General features: G+C 32.4%; 3 protein-coding genes and 1 long non-coding RNA gene across 4 annotated transcripts; all 4 read left to right on the top strand.

Annotated features, from left to right (window-relative positions):
- Window positions 1–804: 804 nt before the first annotated feature.
- LOC25485463 (amino-acid permease BAT1 homolog) lies at window positions 805–5673 on the top strand. Its single transcript, XM_013614677.3, has 8 exons — window positions 805–1123; window positions 1209–1469; window positions 3520–3538; window positions 3670–3889; window positions 3990–4171; window positions 4318–4607; window positions 4698–4827; window positions 5233–5673. The coding sequence occupies exons 1-8, from the start codon at window positions 1011–1013 to the stop codon at window positions 5578–5580; spliced, it is 1563 nt and encodes a 520-aa protein (XP_013470131.1). The 5' UTR covers window positions 805–1010; the 3' UTR covers window positions 5581–5673.
- Window positions 5674–8998: 3325 nt separating this feature from the next.
- On the top strand, window positions 8999–11822 carry LOC25485462 (uncharacterized). Its single transcript, XM_013614676.3, has 7 exons — window positions 8999–9168; window positions 9256–9325; window positions 9439–9506; window positions 9613–9755; window positions 10249–10444; window positions 10693–10865; window positions 11510–11822. Exons 1-6 carry the CDS (start codon window positions 9163–9165, stop codon window positions 10858–10860), a joined length of 651 nt encoding a protein of 216 aa, XP_013470130.1. The 5' UTR covers window positions 8999–9162; the 3' UTR covers window positions 10861–10865; window positions 11510–11822.
- A 2717-nt stretch (window positions 11823–14539) lies between these two features.
- LOC25485460 (putative zinc finger protein At1g68190) lies at window positions 14540–18222 on the top strand. The gene is made up of 4 exons (XM_013614674.3): window positions 14540–14729; window positions 15559–16149; window positions 16635–16955; window positions 17619–18222. The coding sequence occupies exons 2-4, from the start codon at window positions 15670–15672 to the stop codon at window positions 17850–17852; spliced, it is 1035 nt and encodes a 344-aa protein (XP_013470128.1). The 5' UTR covers window positions 14540–14729; window positions 15559–15669; the 3' UTR covers window positions 17853–18222.
- A 2967-nt stretch (window positions 18223–21189) lies between these two features.
- On the top strand, window positions 21190–21623 carry LOC25485459 (uncharacterized). Its single transcript, XR_003007332.2, has 2 exons — window positions 21190–21319; window positions 21433–21623. It is a non-coding gene; the product is annotated as an uncharacterized lncRNA (long non-coding RNA).

Here is a 21623-nt window from a genome sequence, read left to right as displayed (position 1 = left end):
AATTCTAAAGATGAATAATTCATAAAATTACCACTAAAATTAATATAATCAATATAATAAAATATTATAATCAATATAATTGGAATTTGAAATCGATTACTATAATCAATTTTTAGAATAAATTGTTGAAGTGACTTAATTAGAATAATTCTTCCTAACTATGAACTATTATACCCTTTATCCAAACCAATACTCAATGCTCATAGAAATACTCAATACTCACAAAATCAAAATCAAAATCTATATATATATACTTCATTGCTCATTTAATTTATGGTAACAACATGATCAACGATGTGTGGTTCAATAATTTGATTTCAAATTGAACTTTTATCGACAAAATGTCGAGCCTCTTTTATGACTATTTATATATTATGTCGCATGTGAATTTGCGGTTAAAACTTTGCCCAGGCTCGATAAAATTCTTAGCTTAGCCATTGATTTCGACTCTTGTATATAATATACGATGTTACTACCAATTGAGCTAAGATCACATTACAATTGATATAAAATATAAATTTACACACAAGTTCTCACCCAATCGAAAAAAATGCTAAAATTATTAAGTTGGATGTCATGATCGATATTCAAATTTCAATTTCTCAACTTGTGTGTGAACTTCCAATAACTATTGTCATTTTATTTACCATTGTATGGATAGAATCGTATGTAACAAATACAAATATATTTTTTTTGAACAAGGACAAATACAAATATTAAACAAAAAAATTGAATTTTCTTGGGTGTTAACCCTCCAGTTATTAAGGTTTCTCTCTCTCCTAGAAAGTAGAAACAGCATGGTTTATTTAAACTAAAAGAGAGAGGGTCAGCCAGGAAAGAGGGAAATACACATGTGATGTGAATGTGTTAAGCGACAAAATTCTTTGTTTTTTATGTAAATTACGTCTTCTTCTTCATTTGAATAACGCATCGCATTCTTTTTACTCTTCCTTTAATCCATCCATCCAACAAAAAAACAGAGTCACTTTCAATTTCATCGATACTCTCCGATGGGTTCTGCGTATGACACAAAACTTATCATCAATGGCCATCTTCCGCAAGATTCTGGTCAATCTCGTCTTAACGAACTTGGTTACAAACAAGAACTCAAACGCGACCTCTCGTAATAATAATAATATACTAATAACTCATCCGTTTCATTTCATTCTCCTTCTTTTATACTAATAATAATCATTTATTTATTTCAGGGTGCTTTCAAATTTTGCGTTTTCATTTTCAATCATATCAGTGTTAACTGGAGTAACAACACTTTACAACACTGGTTTAAACTATGGAGGTCCTGTTTCACTTGTATATGGATGGCTTATAGCTTCAGCTTTCACCATGCTTGTTGCTTTGTCTATGGCTGAAATATGTTCTTCATATCCAACTTCTGGTGGTCTTTACTATTGGAGTGCCAAACTTGCTGGTCCCAATTGGGCACCTTTTGCTTCCTGGATTACTGGCTGGTAGGTACTATCTTGTCCCTATGCTACCTCCTTTCAATAATTATTGCAATTAGGCCTATTTCATTTTTTTCTTATTTGTGTACGTAGTAGTTACTAGGCCTGTTTCAATTTTTTAGTACTATAGTGTAGCGTTAATATCAGGTAATTGTTTGCGTGAAGATTTGTCCCTTGTGTTTTATTGTTTTATCTCAATATCACTAGACTTATGATGAAATGTGTGTTTGGTGTACCATACAACACCAACATATATGATTACATTCAATTAATTTTGTGTCTGTGTTTGGTATTTCAAAGTGTTCTACTTTACATCCATGCTTGAAAATAGCTCAAAATTTCCACAACACCTCCAAGTAGAAATTGAGTGTCCTTGAGGTTTCTCCTAGCTAAGGTCTCATTGAATTGACTTTAACAAGATAAGTATACAGTATAAGCTGGGTTTTGAGAGACTAATTTTTTTTTATATTTTGGGTTTTCGTCTCAGTTGTGAGGATGAGTAATACTATCACAAAGAAAACAGCTCCACATAACATAGACAAACTAATAAAACACCAATCCTTGTAGTGGCAATGTTTCACCTTCACCCTTGAAAGAAACCAGGAAATAACCTTAATGTTCTTCATTACAGTGTTGACTATCCAACACCAACTTCGAAAAAAAATACTCACTCCGGTCATTATTATAAGCAAACAAATCACTTCATATTGGGTGAATAATTGATGCATTTGGCCGTTAGTATCAACCTACCACCATTCTATTTAGTATTTAGAGTTGTGCTATATATTTCTCCTACTAAGACTAAATGTTCTATTTTATCCTTGGAATATTAGTTGTTTTAGTTCTTGAAGTTTCCCTTTATATAGATAGGTCCCTGGAGTTATAAACTAGTGAACAAGTTGACTGTACTGAAGTTGTTAGTATGCCAACAAACTCATCCCTTGGTGGACCAACTTGTACAGATGAAAGTAATACTTGTATCTTACTATCTTTCATGATCTTATCACTCTTGAAGTACTCAATATAGTATTCAATGAAAGAGTAAATGCATGTCTTGGGAATTTGCAAAACATGGGTGTTTGGACTTTGGATTAGTAATTTTGTATTACCGCTATTTGAAAAAGTTTTTGCAAAAAAGATTTATGTGCTGTCAATATCTGCTTCAGGAACAATCTTCATGTATAAATTAAGAAAATTAAGTCCCGTTTTCTTTTGCCATTTCCTTTTATAGTTCCTAAAATAAATAACGACCTTAAAAATATGTTTGTCTGGCTCTCTCATTGTGAACTTTAGAGAACAAAATTAGTACTGTATTTTTGAAACTTGTAAAAGGTAATTTTCATCATTTCTAAAAACGTCACTCACCACATGCATATGGTGGTCAAAATGAAAATTGAGCAGATGATTAATCGGTAAACTGTAAGTGGAAAGTTGTTATTTGTTGCACATAAAATTAAAAACATTACGGTACCTTATTAACATTTTCATCTAAAAGCATGTTGTGTGCATAATTCAAGAAATATTCCGCTAACTATGAATTGATATTAACCATACCTAAATTTGTCACAGGAAAATAATGGCAAAGAATCTCCCCTGTTCTTTCAAGTTAAATTTATACTTCTGTATGCTTGCTGAGTACAAAAGTCAACATTTTGAACTATGTTTCTGAGATTTTAATGATTTAGGAGTGTAATCACAAGATCAACGACAAGATGGAACTTCTGTTAAGTTCACCTGCAAAATTTATGGTTAATAATGACACATAAGTATAACATTATAGAATTTCTTCCCTTTCTACTGTTCTTCCCAGTTTTATAATGTAAAATGTTAAAACAGATGTGCTGAAACTTTTATGCTCTTAACCAATAAGCAATATTTCATGTATAATGTACTATTGAGCTATAGATATTTAATTTTGTAGCTCTCTTTAATGCCTATCTCTTGAAAATGAAAAGGCTAATTAGGTTATCAAGATTAATAACAAGTTACACTGCTATATTTGCTTTCCTACAGTCATTTCTCTGATTTGTGTTGCATGGTTTCTCTTTTTTTGCAGGTTCAATATTGTTGGTCAGGTATTCTTATGAAGAGAGATATTCTTGAATTTCAACATCCTTCACTTTCACTGCAAGGTCAAACTTGTGTGTGATGTAGGTTTCTAATAACCCAATGTACACTCTAACTTCTGATTTCTTTTCATTTGCAGTGGGCGGTGACAACAAGTGTAGATTTTTCACTTGCACAGCTCATTCAGGTTATCATTCTTCTTAGTACTGGTGGAAAAAATGGTGGTGGTTATGAAGGATCTAAATATGTAACTATTGCTATCCATGGTGGAATTTTGGTCCTGCATGGTATAATAAACAGCCTTCCAATCTCATGGTTGTCGTTCTTAGGGCAATTGGCTGCTTTCTGGAATGTTTTAGGTATACTAAGAAACTTCCGTTTTAAGCTTTCTTTCCTAAATTCAATACTCTGACGTAACCCTTTTGGCCGGATATCTAATTGGAATGTACAAATTGTTAGGTGTTTTTGTGCTTATGATTATCATTCCATGTGTTGCCCCGGAAAGAGCTAGTGCCAAGTTTGTTTTCACTCATTTCAATAGTGACAACGGGGAAGGAATCAATAGTAAACCTTATATATTTCTGGTGGGACTTCTAATGAGTCAGTACACCCTAACTGGATATGATGCATCAGCTCATATGGTATAATACCCTTTCTATTTTTCTTTTCTTTCATTTCTAAGAATTTTTTGTCTTGAACGACTTTTAGAAATTTCCTTTTTGTATCATCCATTTCCTTTGATGGATTGAAGTTACTAAATGATTTAGACTAACTATTTCTTTTTTAGACAGAGGAAACCAGGGATGCTGATATAAATGGACCAAAAGGAATTATCAGTGCTGTTGGGATATCTGTTCTTGCTGGATGGGGTTACATACTAGGAATTACCTTTGCTGTTACTGACATCCCTTACCTTTTGAATGAAAATAACGAGGCTGGTGGATACGCCATTGCCGAAATATTTTATCTTGCATTTAAGAGAAGATATGGCCATGGAATTGGTGGCATTATTTGCTTGGGAATTATTGCTGTTGCTATATTTTTCTGTGGTATGGGTTCAGTTACAGCCAATTCAAGGTAACTGTACCAGCATCTCTTAGTGAGTTTTCCATACGAGAAGAGGAATTCAATTTGTATATTTACTTATAATGGTTAAAATTTATGCAGGATGGCTTATGCTTTCTCAAGAGATGGGGCCATGCCATTGTCGTCATTGTGGCATAAAGTTAACAAGCAGGAGGTCCCCGTAAATGCAGTTTGGCTCTCCGTTTTAATATCTTTTTGCATGGCTCTACCGGTGTGTATTTATTATCGAATTTCATTTTTAGTAGTCTGTAAATTTAAGTATTCTTTCATATTTTGCAAAATGGAAAACTGTGATTCTTATGTTATCTATATGTTAACAAAGAAAAGGAACTAACTAAGACTTGTTCAATAAATTTCAACCCTATACTGTCAAAAATAAATAAGCTTTACCTCTGTCCATATCTTATTAAGTAGAGGGCAATGATCACATTCTTGACACATATTAGTTTGGTTGAGCTAAAAGGTTTTTATCATTGATATGAACCTTGCTGATTTAAAGTACATACACAATCCGGCCATAGTCTTCTTGTCATTTGTGATGTTCTTGTCATAGCTCGTACCATTATTCTATTGGTGCCATTCTCTAACTCAACTCAAACTCTATTATTGAATGCAGTCTCTTGGAAGCATAGTGGCATTTGAAGCCATGGTATCCATAGCAGTGATAGGCCTCTACATTGCTTATGCACTGCCTATCTTCTTCAGAGTTACCTTGGCGCGAAAGCGATTTATTGCTGGGCCTTTCAACTTAGGTCGTTACGGATTCGTTGTTGGTTGGATTGCAGTTATTTGGGTGGCCACAATCTCTATACTATTCTCATTGCCTGTTTCCTACCCAATAACCATTGAGACACTTAACTACACACCTGTTGCTGTTGGATGTTTGCTCATTATTGTACTTTCTTATTGGGTACTTAGTGGTAGGCGTTGGTTTAAAGGCCCTATTACCAATATACAAATATGAACTTGTGTGTACATATTTAGTCAATTGATTTGAAAACTTGACCAAAATAAATAAATAATGATTTAGTCAATTGAATTTTAGCCATTGTTGGGAGTTTATGTTTTCTATCAATGAGTAATGTCCGTGTCAAAATAATATGTATTAAAGAGTCCTATTCAATCAAGATTTTTCACACAACTTAAAAGTCATCTCTTGGTATTAAAAAAAACGTATAGATTTCAATGGATTACTTGATATAATGGATTTTGTGAGACTTTTTAGTTGAAAATTTTAAAACTAGCAATCTCATATAAAGACCTGAGATATGTTGAGATTCTTTTTACTCCGTTATATGTTCTTTCATCATTTCCCTCACATCACTCATCAATATATGTTACCGTTGATATTCTCCTTTCATTTTGTTTCCTTTGAGTGAGCGTTATTATGTCATGTCTGATTTATTTTTTTCCTTTTTTTCTAGATTTTAATTGTGGTTCTCATCATTTTTATTTTCTTAATTAATGAAGTGGTTGTCATCCTTGATCACATTATTTCATTTTTTTTACTCAAGATTACGTTACCAATTTTTTTTTTCTTTTTTTTCCTGTTCTTACATGTTTATTCTATTATTATCAATACGTTTTTTTTAAGGAATGAGTTTTGTTTTATTAGGTAATTATTATTATTATATATTAGTAGTCAGTCTAGTAATGGTAAAAAAAACGATATATATCTCATTAGTAAAAAAAACGGTATACTAGAACCACTTTGTTATAAAAAAATTAAAAATTGTATCCATGTTATTTTTTAACATGCAAACATTTGATTTTTGATTATCACTAGTCATCCACTCTTGTAATTTTCTATTTTTGCTAAAATTTGATAGAGTCAATTTCAAATCTTAAAAATTCTCATAAAGTATTTTCAAATTTTAAAAAATCTCTGGGTTAAAATCTCGCAAAATCTTAAAAAGTATTTTATAAAAATCTTGAAAATTAATTTTGTCAAAAAAAAAAAATCTTGAAAGTTAATACATTGATAAATTAAGGGACAAATCTTACAACCCTCACTGTCAAACTCTAAAGGATTAAACTTGTGACCCTCTAAAATATTCTTAAAAACGCGTCCCTAACTCTAGGTCTTAACTAGACGTCCCCTTTATTTGTATAGACAGAGGGTATCATTGAAAGTTTTCATATTTTTAACTAGACGTCCCCTTTATTTGTATAGAAAGAGAGTAGCATTGAAAGTTTTCATATTTTTAATTTTGATGATTTTTGATTTTTTTATTTAAATCACAATTTTCTATCAAAATAATCCTTGCATACCTCAAAGGTAACATGAAATGACACATTATCGTTTAATATCACATGTTAGCATTCTCAACTATCAAACTTGATGGAGAAACTTATTTAATATAAGTTATGTAAACCGCAAATCTCGTGCGGCGTTTGTTACCATTCTGGCTTGGCGTTTGTTATAGGATAGACTTCCAACTAAGGCCTATCTCGTGCGGCGTGGGTGTTTGGAGGTCGAGGCAGCTAGGTGCGTGGCTTGCGGTATTGAAGAAACCGCAAATCACTTGTTTCTTCATTATACTACTTTTGGTGCAGTTTGGCAGCATATTCGTGCGTGGATTGGCGTGTCAGGTGTTGACCCACATGATCTCAGTGACTATTTTATTCAATTTATTAATTGTACAGGTCACTCGAAGGCACGTAGATCCTTTCTTCAACTTATTTGGTTGCTTTGTGTGTGGATGGTTTGAAATGAACGCAACAAATGACTTTTTAATAATATCCAAACATTCATTGAAGGTTTATCAGAAAAAGTAAAATTATATTCTTTATGGTGGCTAAAAGCTAGTAAAGCCACATTTGTGTACGGTTATCAAAGGTGGTGGTCGGACCCTATGCATTGTTTGGGTATCGACGCATCCGATTTATTGTAATTACTACATTTATTTGACTCTTGCAGGGGTGACTTCTTAGTACATCTTGTATTTAGGAGGCTTCACCGCCTTTGTTAATATATACCATTTTTGTTTCTTCAAAAACAATATAAGTTAAGTAAATGAGGGGTTATTTAGTATTTCTGAAAGAAGAAAAAAAATTGAGGATCAATTGATATATGGATCCAAATTTAAGGTTCGACGATTCTATTCATTCTAAAAATTATTGTATGCATTTAAGTACATATATTTTTCGCCTTTATAAATGTAGCGAATTTTAATTTTAGTCTCTAAAAAATTAAGCTGAATGTTTTCACCTTCACAATTTTATTTTTTTTGTCCTTATTGACCACTTTATGTTGATGTGAATGTCAAGATTATAACTCTTTTTTTTATAAAAAAAGATATATAACTCTTTTATGTTCATATTGTATTCTCATTATGTTGGTTTATTAATATTATGTTCAAAAAATGTCAAAATTATATCCATTTAGGACCAAAAGTAAAACAAAAATTTTTGTGAGAATGAAAACATATTATTTTACTAACTAAAATTAAAATTTGATATATTTATAAGGACAAAAAGATAATAATTTACTTTTAAAATAATTTTTTTTTTTTTTTTTTTGAGGAAATAAAATAAAATATATTTACAAGAAAATAAAAATAAGTGTTTTTTTCATGATTGGTGCTAGTCACACCCCAAAAAAAACAAGTTGCATCCCAGAATGACTAATATACCCTTTAACTAAAATAAAAATTTCAAATTAACTAAATTTAGTAAATTGAACATAAGTAAACTTAATTTACATTAACCTAGATTGAACGTAAGTAAACTGAATTTACATTAACCAAGATTAAACATAAGTAAACTTAATTTACATTAACCTAAATTGAACGTAAGTAAACTTAATTTACATTAACCTAGATTGAACGCAAGTAAACTGAATTTACACTAACCTCTTATATACAGTAAACTAAATTTTCATTAATCTAAATTGAACATAAGTAAACTTAATTTACATTAACCTAGATTGAATGTAAGTAAACTGAATTTACAATAACCTAAATTGAACATACGTAAACTTGAATTTACATTAACCTACATACGTAAACTACACTAACCCATTTTATATACATACACGTAAACTTAATTTACACTAACCTCTCACTTAAAATCAAATTGATTGACAGACATATCTCATACCAAAACAAACAATAAATAAATAGAAACTTATCGAAAATGAAATTCATGAAATTCACCAACCTTTATGAATATAGTACAGATCAATAATAAAGATGTTGATTCAGATATTGGTTGCACATCTATAGTGATTTGTGGATGAAAGATGGTAAGGGTTCAGAATGATCATAAAAGATGAATTTTTAAAAATTTACATGAAGAGGATAATTTTAGTATTATTGTAAAATTTTAAATAAATTTAAATGTAACTTATTTTTTTTGATGTGACTAGCACCAGTCTTTTTTGATAGGAATAAACAAAACAAAATTTTACAGCATAGAAAAGAGGTGAAGACAAGCGATTTCAATTCCCTCAACCAAAAAAAATAGCGATTTCAATTTTGAAGTGGGAGAGTGATTTCATAAGTTTTTATTTGTGAAAAGCTTAATCAAAATCCAGACAGCGATAATGGCGGTGAGCTTCTCGTACTTAATTTCAAATAATTAGGGTTCCTCTTTCAATTTCAAATCTTCAATTTGTATTTTTTTTTCCCCTTTGCAGGATGAAACAGAAGAACTTGAACCCTTGTTTGATTACAGTCGCGTTCAACCCAATATCGTGTGCCTCGATGGTTAGCATTCCTTAACTATTCCGATTATTCAAATTGAAATTAAAACCCCCAAATGTTAAAATTTTTGTTTGCTTTTAATTTTATTCTAAAATATTGTTGATGAACTGCTGCAGATGATGAAGACGATGATGTTGTTGCTTTTCCTAAGAAGAGAAAAAAGAATTCTAAGTCTCAGCATGTAGTGAGTATTTTGGTTTCAAATTTGTTTTTTTTTTTTTGTTTTGTTTTGTACGGAGGATGTTTGGTTATTCTGTTTTTGCAAATTTTGATAATGTTTTGGGGTTTAGGTTGAGAATGGGAAGAATACTAAGGTGGAAACAGTGAATGTGGTGGACCTTGAGGATGATGATTGGTTACCTTCGCCACCAAGGGTCACTGGTAAGGCCCATAAGAAGACCGACGAGGAGGATTCAACTTTGAAGAATTTGAGGTTGATAGCATTTAAGTCTTAATAGAATTTTTTAGCTGCCAAATTTTTGTTTTTTGCTATTGCTTTGTTTGTTTACTTAACACTCCTAGGTTTAACCAGTTAAACCGACCACGATTCAACTGGTTCAGATCCAGTTCAATCAGACTACAATGTAATCTAAATCAAACAAATTGGAAAACTGATCGATTTCCGGTTCAACATGTTGAACTGTCCGGTTTGGCTCAGTTTTTAAAACATTGCTACAGAGAGATATGATAATAAAAATAATATGCTCATAAAGGCTATTAATGCATTTATACACATGCTCTTATATTAACAATGTGTGTTGGGTGAAGGAAATGATTTTAGTCTTTTTTAAATAATTAAGCCTATTCTTGGTTTGAAACTTTACCAATTTAAGTTATACTACGCATACTTTCTTATCATTATGCTGATGTGCTTATATTCTTTATTTACCATACAATTTCTTATAAGATGTTTATCATTTGTATAGATTGAAGAAGCAGGAGCTTGCCGCTTTTGCTGAATCAGCAAAAAAAATGTTGGAAACTGTTGAGAATTCTGTAGAAATTGAAAATTCCAATTCTGTGGACGACGTAAGTGAAAAAACGTCAAAACCTTCTGAACGAGCAAAGATTCTCATCTCTGTTCAAGACAAGGATGAAACAAAGCAGATTCGGATGTACATGGTACTGGTTCCTTCATCATATACTTTATGTTGTTGATGTTCTTAATATTGTGGTTTTGTTATTATTAGTACTCAGGTCAAGTCTAGTTGTAGTTTGTTTGAAATGTTACAAGGGTTGTGTTTCTGATCTGCCTGCCTTTTTATTTTATTTTCTTTATCCGAGCTGCATTTCTTTAGGTCATATTGAATGATTGTATTTGTCACTTTATCTAGCTGGATACCTTACTCTCCTTTTTCAATTCTCTGTAGGATGACAGGTTTGAAAGGATTATTAAAACTTACGCAGAGAAAATGAAGTGTGATCTGAAACAAATTGTGTTGTCATTTGATGGTGATAAAATAAGTTCATCTCAAACCCCTGCCAGCCTTGATATGGAGGACAATGATATTATTGAAGTTCATGTGAAATCAAGTTGATTTAGGTAAGGAATTTTCTAGCTTCTCACTTCTGTGAATTTTATATTTATCATCATCTCATTATGATATTCTGTGTTTTTTATGTACTTAATGACACAGTAATTTATATTTGTCCTGATGATGAATTTGTATTCAACTGTATGGAAAGAGAGGATGACAGGGTGGGGGTGGTATTTTAAAGTAAAAAACTAAGGACCTTTCTTTCTCTGAGGCAGTAAGCACCATTAGAAATAGAAGTGGATCGATGCTAGAGTTTTGTACATTCTGTTGTTTCACCAGAAGATATAATTTTCAATTTTTTCAACAATGGTGAAGTGTAATCAGGTTGTTTGAAATGATGAATGCTCATATTTAGGGTGTGGTAAATATCATTTGTAAGGAGACATTATTGATGTCTTTGTTCTTAGCCTCAGGTAGAGGAAATTATGGAGGTAAAGCATTACCTTAGCCTTTCCTAGTATTGCATTGTTGCACTGTTCCTTTTGTCGTTGGCTTGTCTCTGCAGTTCAGAAGTATCATTTGTGGCCTCTTCTGCTCTAGTAGCATTTGAAATTTTCAATTGATTTTGCTGTTGGTTACTACCAACATGCGCTGCTATTTTGGAAATATGTCGATTTTCTAGATTTCTCATAATACTTTTCTGATGCAGATCTTCAACCATGGAGCTGAGATTGACATTTTGGGGCCTCGTTCTTGGATTTACATCTTCGAGCTTTTTATCAATTTTTACTGGAGAAAAACTATTCCAGTTTTTTAAATATAGAAGACCTAATTGTACAGCACATGTTTTGACGGAATGTCTTGGAACACTTTCTAGGTAGAAGTTTCTTAGGTGTATGGTATAGGTTTGTCAAAATGTATAAACGCTTCTATTGATGTTGTGCATTATGTTTGGGATTTTGCATTCAGTTTGGTTAACTGTTCAATAGATTATTTTTGAGAAAGAAACTCAAATTCAAGCACCAAAATTATAATCATTAATTATTGTTATTTATGCCAGCAGTTATTGGCTCCTCCCTATGGTTATGGCCTTTTCATGGCAGCTGTTGTTGTGGAGGCTATAACTCGACCAAATTTGTATAAGAGGAGGGTTTCTTAGGATACAAATGTAATTCAGTGTATTGTACATGGTGCTTGCTTGGGTGCTAAGGGTTTAGAAATACATTTGTTTGCTAGATGTGATTTATCCAATGTTGTGAAAATCAAGAGTCTAGGGTTATTCGCAATATTTAGCGGCACGGGTCTTTAGCGCATTTTATATTCACTCACCCATTTTCTCGAAAGAGTAGTGATATTTGAACAACTATTTGATACAACTTTTGTGACAACTTTTTTCTCTCTTTTCATTGGTTAAAAACAATATAGATAGAAAAAAGAAGAGAGAGAATAAAAGTATAATGTGAGTATGAGAGAGAAAGTTGTCACAAAGTGGTTGTACAAATATCATTTCTCTTCTCGAAACTATCTAGGTCACCTATACCAAATTTATAGAAGTTCTTATGATATCAGTAATAAGAGAAGATACAACTTGTTGGTATATTTAGTACCAATCAAATTTTCTTGTCTTCCTTCTACTACCCCCATATATGCACAACCTCATAATTCCTCGAGTAAATTACACTCCCCACCCCTAAGAGAACATGACACACACACACAGATATATATATATATATATGATATATATATATATATATGAGATATGAGTTACAGTGTCAACAGATTCGTTGACACCAAATCTCAACCAATGTTCCGCAAATCGAGTGTTAACTGTCCGAGTTTACCTAGTTTATGTGTTTAGGTACCAAAAATCGTGTTAACTCTGAGGTAAACTCGATTTCTGGAAAAATCATAAGGTTTGACAAGTTTGACCGAGTTAACACTCGGTAAACTCGTGTAAACTGAACTCGACCGAGTTAACATCTAAAAAAAAAATGAAAATTGGCCCTTTATTTGGGTCCATTTTTTTCAAAACCAAATTCATTTTCTACAAGTCCAAAGACTGAAACGTTTATTGAATAGTTACCTTTACAGTAACACGTTTCTGAAATGAAACTTTTTTTTTTCTTTCTTCTCTAAGTTCTCGAACAGGGGAGCATATACCAGTTAGGGTTGCGATTCCAACGGTGGAAAGTCATATTTCGACGCCGTTTATTGCGACGCCGGTTAGGGTTGCGGTGGTAGTGTTTGTTGTCGTTTTGAAGAAATTAACTAGTTTATTTTTTAGATAGTTTTATTAACAAATTTAGGAACTTGTGAAACTTGTTTTTTGGATGGTTTTATGGATGACTTAAACTTAGAGACTTATGAAACTTATGATTTGGTGCGTTAATTTTTGTATTTTGATGCTAAGTTGAGCATAATATTTTATTACGGTAGTTTGATATAATTTATCTTTGTAATTAAGTCATATTTTGCACTATTGACCTATTTACAATATTATATTAACTTATATATGTCCTGCATATAATAAATTTTATATAATTTTAATTTTAGGTAAACTCGTACGAGTTCTCGAGTCGAGTTTACAAGTCGAATTTACCTAGACGAAACGAGTTGAGATAAACTCTCGAGTTGCAAAACCTTGATCTCAACCATTAATTTTTTTAATCTAAAGGTCCATAATTGTTTGTTGAATTTACTAAGCTGCTCTTTTCTCACTTGAATCCCAGCTCTATCGTCTTTAATTCTGCCAAGATTGAAAGTGTGTATTCTCCACCGATCTCATGTATCCAATCACAACATGATTCTTGATTTTATACAAGGGCTGGCAGCAATTCAATTTAAAGGTTTCCCATTTACGGAAACCATAAAATTAGTTTCTACATCAAATTCATTTTGAACGATACTACCATGAGATTATCTTAATTTACTTACCATGAGATTATCTTAATTTACTTTTCAATACTGGTTAAACATCTAAAATTCTAACAAATGGAAGCAATCACATCCAAAATACTTTTATATTGACTACCTTCTTCTTCAATTGGCATCGTTATCACAAAATTTGAAAGACAACAGTAATAGCAACAGGTGTGTGACGGGTAGGGCGCAAAAAAAAATTCCAGAAGAATATTTAGAGTATCACGAAGCAGCCATAATTTACGATATGAGTTTTCCATTGATCGAACGCAAACACTAATGTATGATTCAAAGAAAGAATCTGCACAAAGTAGAAGGGTGGGATTAATTATGAACTTTTAGATTAAAAAAATAAATGATTAAAAAAATATATATATTGGTGATGTATTTGATCTAATAGACTAAATACATCAACTTTTTAATGATATAATTTTCTGTTATACTTAGGATGGAAGGATTACATGTCTTGAATTGAATCATGTAATTTTTTAAAAATCGTGGGTTGGATAAAAGAGAAATAAAATTAGTCCCTAAGAAGTTTTGGTGTCTCATCTCATGAAAAAGGAGAGAGTGGGACCCACACGCTAGCTGGTTTGACCCATCCCGGTGGATGTAACAGGCGTACTCCGATTGGCCCAACAGGGGTAAACTTTGGGATTTCGTAACCACACTCACATGTAAGTGTAAGGTACAGCAGGCTACACTTTTGGTTTGGTTTTGGATAACATCCTAAATGGTCCCCACACACATCCATGTTCCACGCTGGAAAGTTCCATGTCTCAACTGTACACGTCATCTTCCAAAATGGGTAAAAACTAGAGCTACGCATGACTCATGCCTCAGAATCTAACTGTACATGTACAATACTGCAATGCAATAACAAGAATAAGAACATCACACTCCCTTTACAAACAAGATAAACATCACTTCTTTACTTTCTCTTTGATTGGATCAATTCCATCTCTCTCACTTTTTTTTCTCTTGTTGCTTATTTTAGTAAACAATCATAGGTACGTTTCTTAATTCACAATTTATTTCATGTTAATTATTGCATGCACTGCTTTCTAGTTACTATTTTTAAATTTTTTATTGTGGGAGTTGAGAGTCGTCGCCTACTCCTAAATTCCCACTGATGTAGATTTTCAAATCTGGGCATATGTATGGTGATCTATGAACCACTTCCATGTGCTAATAATACACTATCTCTCTACTTTGTTAAAATTCAAATGGATCCCACGAAATTATTTAGACACCACATAAATTTAGCGAGACTTGTTTAAATTTCAACCAATTATAGTGTGTTGAGAAAAACGTGTTAGATAATGTGTTGCTAGCATTATTCTTGACATAGACACCACGACTCTGGTAATAATTGAAGTGATTAAAAAATTGGAAGTGATTGAATGTAACTAATTACATGTATCGATATTGTGTCGGTGTCGAACATCGGACATACCGTTAATCTGATAAGTGTCGGTGTTACATTGATGATGAGTGATGGTTAGTATGATAGTGTTGTGGAATATTATTTTATTTATTTTTTTGAAAAATACAAAGTTGTTAATCACGTGTGCAGATTAAAAAGTTTTGTAAACAATGGGAGGTTTCCCATTGAATTGGAGCTATAGGAGTTGGATGAGCTTTTGGATCACTTTTTCCTTTTTTGGTTTTCTCAGATAACTGTTCAAAACGGTCTTAATACTTGTTGTTCTGGTTTCACAAGCATGTGCAACTGTATTTGTTGTAAAGTTTTTTTTGTCTTTTTTTCTGCTTTTACATTCTATTAACTCCACTTCTCATGGATGAGTTTTGTTTTTTAATTTATATAAACCTACACAGGACAACTTCATATGCAAGATGATATTTCTCCTGATGCAAATGGCCTCTACAATGTGAGCTTTTATAAATTTCAGATCTTTTTTTCATGTTTGAAGTTTACAACTAAAGGAAATGGAGAAAATTTGTGAATTCTGCACAGCATTGAGGCCACTTGTTTACTGTAATGCTGATGCAGCATACCTTTGTCTATCCTGTGATGCAAAGGTCCATTGGGCAAATGAATTGTCTGGCCGGCACCTCCGGACCCTTGTGTGTAACTCGTGCTGTTGTGATCTTGCTTATGTTCAGTGCTTGGATCACAAAATGTTAATCTGTAGAGACTGCGATCAAAAGCTACATGACAGGTCTTCACCGCATCGCAAACGATCTGTCAAATCTTTCATCGGTTGCCCTTCTGCCAAAGAGTTTGCAACACTATGGGGATTTGAATTTAAGGAGATTGAAAACAGTGTCAGTCAGAAGGATCAGTTTGCATCTATTTCTAGCGTTTCTACAGATGTAAATGTGATCAAGCATCACTTTCGAAATTCAGTCGCTTCAACAACATCTGGCGACAAACATGATAAGGGATCCAGCAGTCAATTAGGTCAGGTATGCAAATTTGTAAAATTTATTACCTCATTATCATAGTGATGAAATCCATGAAAATATACAGTGATAGTTATTTCAGTTCTCATAAACCATTGGTACTTAATACTCAAGAGTTAGAAAATGATATATACTTTTATGCTGATTACACAGCATTGGATTTCAACATTCTCCTCCTAAAATGTGAGCCTTCACATTATCTTCATCCAAAATCTTGGGAAAATAGAAGAAATGATTAATGTATTCTTAAATAAAGAATCGGTAACAATTAGAGAAAGGTGCAATTTGAAGTTCACTCCTTAAGAGTTAGTTAAAGTATGAGGATTCTTTTTTTTTGTTTCTAAGGTCGACTCAATAAATCAAAATCAGAAATTGTACAATTTGAAATGCATATTAATTTTCAAAACCACAAGGTTTTCCTTTTTCCATTCTTTAAGAGACAGGTTCATGATACATCTTAGTGTTTAATTACTTGTGAGTCGTGACAGATATTGTACAGTGATCAAGAGCGGCAAACTATTCTGCAGCAGATTGTTGATTTAAAAAGGTTTCAGCTAATAGAGGAGAGGGATCATTCTACAAAGATAAATGGGCTACAAGTGGATGAAAAATTCAATCAACAAGCACAAAAATCCAAGTATTTTGGTATTAATCTGCTGGGAGAAGACAATTCTATCGGGGAGCTGAACCCCGAAACTTTCTCTTCTGCATTTTCTCAACTTGATAATTTGTCTTCATCTTCAGTTATGGACCTTCCCTTGCATGGAGAGTTATTTTGGACTGCTAAGAGTTCACTACAAAGTAACCAGGTCAGATACTTATCTATCCACTATTGTGAGCCACAATTGAAAGGAAACATACATTATGTACCGTACATCCCTTGGAAATATATTTAGATTTTGGTGTAGAATAGGAATATAACCAACTAATAATCTTAAAAACACTCAGAATTCAGTATTTGATATTAAAATATCAATAATAAGCTACCAATAAGACAGATAATGTACCCTATACAGGAAACTCAAATGATCCTTCCAATCCTGATAATAAAAGGAACTACCTTAAGCGTCAAGTAATCCTAATCAAGAATAAAAACAAATTCATACTCTGGCTAGTGATAAGATATCATAGAAATTAAGGACTCATTCTGACTAAACCATTATTTTGATCAATCCCTCAGTCCCCTATTACATACTCTAAGCCTTGTTTGTCGAGATGATTTCAACATACCTGACATTGACTTCAATAGTCTGGAGCATTTTCCTTGAACACATTGATCAGACAGAAAACTTCATGTTGATGCTAGTTTAGCCAGCAGACATTTATTTAAACTTTGTTTTGGTGACTGTATTAACATTCAGTTCAATGAAATTTGATATGTCAACTTTATATTAATTGTTTAGTATCGAACATTGGGTTAATTAATCTACTTCTAGTCAAAAGTGGAAATTTCATTTTGTTGATGTTTGCAGTTATGGCCGCAAAATATTCAAGACCTGGGAATATGTGAAGAACTTGTTTGTCGAGACGATTTCAACATACCTGACGTTGACTTAACATTCCAAAACTATGAGGAACTATTTGGAGGAGATCAAGATCCAATTAGAGTGATGTTTGGTGGCAAAGACGTCTCTTATTCTTCATTGGAGAAGGATTTATCAGTTGATAATTCAGATATTGACAATCCAAGTACAATGGAGGTCTGAATACATTTTCACTTCCTCTCAGTGAATTGAGAATTAAAGTGCTAGATCGGACCATAATAGAAAATCATCATCCGATTCGTATGATCTTAAGCGGAATTTCTTTTTGTATGACTAATTTTGAAGGATTGAAGACAATGTCAATGAAGAATAAACATTATGTTCGGGAAAAAAAAAGTTGTACTCATAGTTTTCTTACAACTTCTATCAAAAGAGGAAAATGCGAAACTGGTCAAGTTTAGGCATGAATTATATTGACATTAATTCATTCTTGTAGTACGTTATTATTGGTCATGTAAATTATATTTGGAAAACATTTAAATGTAATTGAATTAGAAAGGCATCATATATACCTAAAATATGTTGCATTCAAGATTTAGAAACCGTGCTGCACGGGTCATATTACAAACATTCTGTTAGAAAACGTCAAAATAAAGAGTCACGCTGAGAACCTATTTTGAATAATATATATACCGGTTAGGCAGTGATATGAGAGCAAGACTTCTACGGCACGATCAACCATGTCAAATATGCGACTACTGTGTGAAGGGGAAAACAATAAGAGATGTGCATTTAGGCGAGTTTTAATTTGTATGGAGACATAAAGAGTCAAGGTGGAAAAATGGAATTGAGTGGGAGCCCAACATTAAACACTTAAATGTTGATTTAAGAGTCACATTTACTTTTAAATGAGAATGTCAAATGTGATTATGGATAATTGTAGGGATTTAGGAGCATTTAGTGCGTGGCAAAGGGAATGAGAAAGTCAAATTTGAGCATTTAATGTGTGGCAAATGAAGGGAAAAATTAAGGTAAAATTAGAGTTGGGGTTAGCTAGAGGGGTTAAGATTTAATAATAAGAGATTTTAAACTAACACTAAGTTTGCTTGAACTATTTATAGTATTTTCTGTCTTGAGTTTTGCAACTATTTATTATAACCATAGTAGTTTATGGAATATAGTTGGATTAATCAAATGCTCGAGAACCGCACAGAAAAGGCAACCGGAGAGAATAAGGTAGTAGTGGATCCACTTCCTTTTTTCCTTCAAACGGAGCTTATAATTAGAAATGTTATTTTTTAAAGAGAAATGATATTTGTAAAACCATTTTGTACCAATTTTTGTGACAACTTTCTCTCTCATACTTACATTATATTTTTACTTTCTCTCTCTATTACTTTGATATTTGTGCCAATACATACATATTTTTCTTTGTAAAAATGTGATTGTCCATTTAGTTGTCAAGCAAATTGATGTTCAAATAACATTATTTTTTTTAAACAATTAAAAATGTTTTTTTTGAGGAGTTATAATTAGAGATGCTGTATTTTTTTTTTTGATGATGATGTTGTATATTCTTCTTTTTATATAAAGGATGAAATAATTAAGGAAAATGTTAACGGGTGTCTCAAGGCACTTAGCATCTATGGTAATAATATTTTATAGAAGTTTGTGCATTTATTGCATTGAAAATTGAAGTCTTTATTTTTTTTTTAAAATAATTTATTAATTAGGAATGCTTAAAGAGTGTCTGAAACACTCGTTAACAAGACCGAATAATTGATTATTACATATGTTATATGATGTCTAAGTGTACAAATTAATACTATAAACTATGTCTAAGAGTTTGTTATACTTGTCAAAAAAAAAAAAAAAAGTTTGTTATATATGAAGAGAACACCAAACTGAATTCCAAACAAAAAAAAAAATGAGCGGTTGTTTTGAAACTATCAATTCTGTTAAAAACATAAAGGAAATCTGTTAAGAAGTGTGTTGAGGAAGTTTTGGTTTTCCGCGCACCAAACAACACACTTCTCTTTCCACCTCTCTCTTTTCGAACCGTCATTCTCTCTCTAAAATCTTATTCCGCTCTCTTTCTAGAAGCTTCTTTCGAGCTTCATTTGCTTCTTAACACTTCACATTCTACCATTGCCACAATATAACCTCCTTCTTCCACACCTCTCTCCTCTAACCATCACTATCTCTCTAAACTTTTCTTTCTAAAATTTTCTTCTTCTGCTATCTATCTATCACTCTCTCTCTCTCTCTCTCTCTAAACTTCCTCTAACCATCGCTATCTCTCTAAACTTTTCTTTCTAAGAGTTTGTAATAGCTATTTCGCATAATTATGAGATGGGGATTGCTGGTGATTGGTGAAGGTGGGCATTGAGAAACAGGTGGTAATAGTTTATTTTGCCACTGATGTACAAGGTATGGGTGTCTGTCATTATTTAGGAAGTTATAATAGTTAAGGGAAGGTGGTGTATCTTGGTGAAGGAAAATTGGGTTTCATCAAAGATAAAATGCCTAAAAATTATTAATTTTTTGTTTGAAAAATTAAAACACTTGTAGCCTTTATGATTTAGCGGATAGCCCAAGAAGACACAGAGTAGAGCGAGGTTGTAACTTATGGATGTTAGATAACGAGAATAGATCATAACATAGACAATCAAAAACTCATAGATGCGTGTAGTTGGGATCACAGTGGTATAAGTGTTGCATTGGTGACTGATTTTGAAGTGTTTTACAATGAAGAATAGAGATAAGTTGTCATGTGAAGAGCAGGATGCCAAAACGATGGGGAACAAAACTTAATCTCGAAACCATCTTCCAATATTTTTTTAATAGGTTTTACAATAGCATTCTAAATAGGGGAGCCTTTACTATTTCTTGCAAGGAAGACATTTGACCCTTGGAAGTATTTTGCTGAAAGAACGCAATGTTTTGGTTTATAGCCATTCTCACTCCAAGACCACCATTTTGCCCAATCTTAGTAATTTTTTTTCCAGCCAACCATATGCATACCCTTTGTTCGTCGATCATTTCCAAATAAAACTACGAGTTATTTTATCAAGATTGTCACACACATACCGCAGAAGCCAGTTGATTTGCATATTATAAGCGGAAAATACTTGGGTGACATAGAGTTGGGTGACATTGGCCAATCACAATGCCACAATGCTTGTGTTTCTCTCTCTCACAAGCATTGTAACATTGTGATTGATCGATGTCACCAATGTCACCCAACTCTATGTCACCCAAGTGCTACCCATTATAAGCAGGGATAAAAGTCAAAAGAGAATTAACAAGAGTCACTTGTTTTTTTTTTTTTTGTTACAACAAGAGTCACTTGTGGAGAAGTCTTCCCTTTCAAAAAGCTAGCTTATTGGTGACTTTGTCCATAATAAAATTAAAATCTTTTTTTTTTTTTTAAGGAATCTCTATTTAAATTTATTGAAAATCTAATATAATTTATTTGTATATTTTTTTTCTGTAACAATTAAATTGATTTGTTAATAAAATAAAAAATTATTTAGTATATAAATAACAGAAAACATGACAAAACAAACACTTTCATAAATAAAAAACATAAGCACGACAAAACACAAGCTTCCCTCTCCTCTCTGTAGCTTCAGAATTAGGGGGTTCGCATTCTTAAATCTTAATCCTTGCAGCCTCAAAAATCAATGGTATGCTCCTCTTCCTCCTCCTCTTTCACTCGACACATTAATTTTTTTTGGTTTTATTTATTCTGAATTATTGGAATTAGTTATACTGAATCATTGATTTTCTGAATAAAAAGATGAAGATCGCTCGAAACGAAGCTGATGAATTGGCGTTTCGTAAGGCAGTAAAAGTTTCGTTTCAAGTTAGGAGGAAAAATTATAACGGGATTTTGAAAGTTCTAAAAGAATTCCAGGATCAAAGTGTGAAGGGGTTGCTTAAAGGTCATACAGATAGAATCACACTTCCATTTCAATTTGAGACCACTGG

The sequence above is a fragment of the Medicago truncatula genome, chromosome 1 (assembly GCF_003473485.1).
Source record: "Medicago truncatula cultivar Jemalong A17 chromosome 1, MtrunA17r5.0-ANR, whole genome shotgun sequence".
NCBI lineage: Eukaryota > Viridiplantae > Streptophyta > Magnoliopsida > Fabales > Fabaceae > Medicago > Medicago truncatula.
This window is presented reverse-complemented; position numbering and strand designations above follow the sequence as displayed.

Bases quoted from the DNA above. Each gene is read 5' to 3' on its own strand.
- LOC25485463 (XM_013614677.3), top strand. From the start codon at position 1,011: ATGGGTTCTGCGTATGACACAAAACTTATCATCAATGGCCATCTTCCG. The intron at 1,124-1,208 runs GTAATAATAATA...TATTTATTTCAG, and splicing joins GAACTCAAACGCGACCTCTC to GGTGCTTTCAAATTTTGCGT. The intron at 4,172-4,317 runs GTATAATACCCT...TTTCTTTTTTAG, and splicing joins ATGATGCATCAGCTCATATG to ACAGAGGAAACCAGGGATGC.
- LOC25485462 (XM_013614676.3), top strand. The intron at 9,507-9,612 runs GTGAGTATTTTG...TTTGGGGTTTAG, and splicing joins ATTCTAAGTCTCAGCATGTA to GTTGAGAATGGGAAGAATAC. The intron at 10,445-10,692 runs GTACTGGTTCCT...AATTCTCTGTAG, and splicing joins AGCAGATTCGGATGTACATG to GATGACAGGTTTGAAAGGAT.
- LOC25485460 (XM_013614674.3), top strand. From the start codon at position 15,670: ATGGAGAAAATTTGTGAATTCTGCACAGCATTGAGGCCACTTGTTTAC. The intron at 16,150-16,634 runs GTATGCAAATTT...GAGTCGTGACAG, and splicing joins CCAGCAGTCAATTAGGTCAG to ATATTGTACAGTGATCAAGA. The intron at 16,956-17,618 runs GTCAGATACTTA...TGATGTTTGCAG, and splicing joins GTTCACTACAAAGTAACCAG to TTATGGCCGCAAAATATTCA.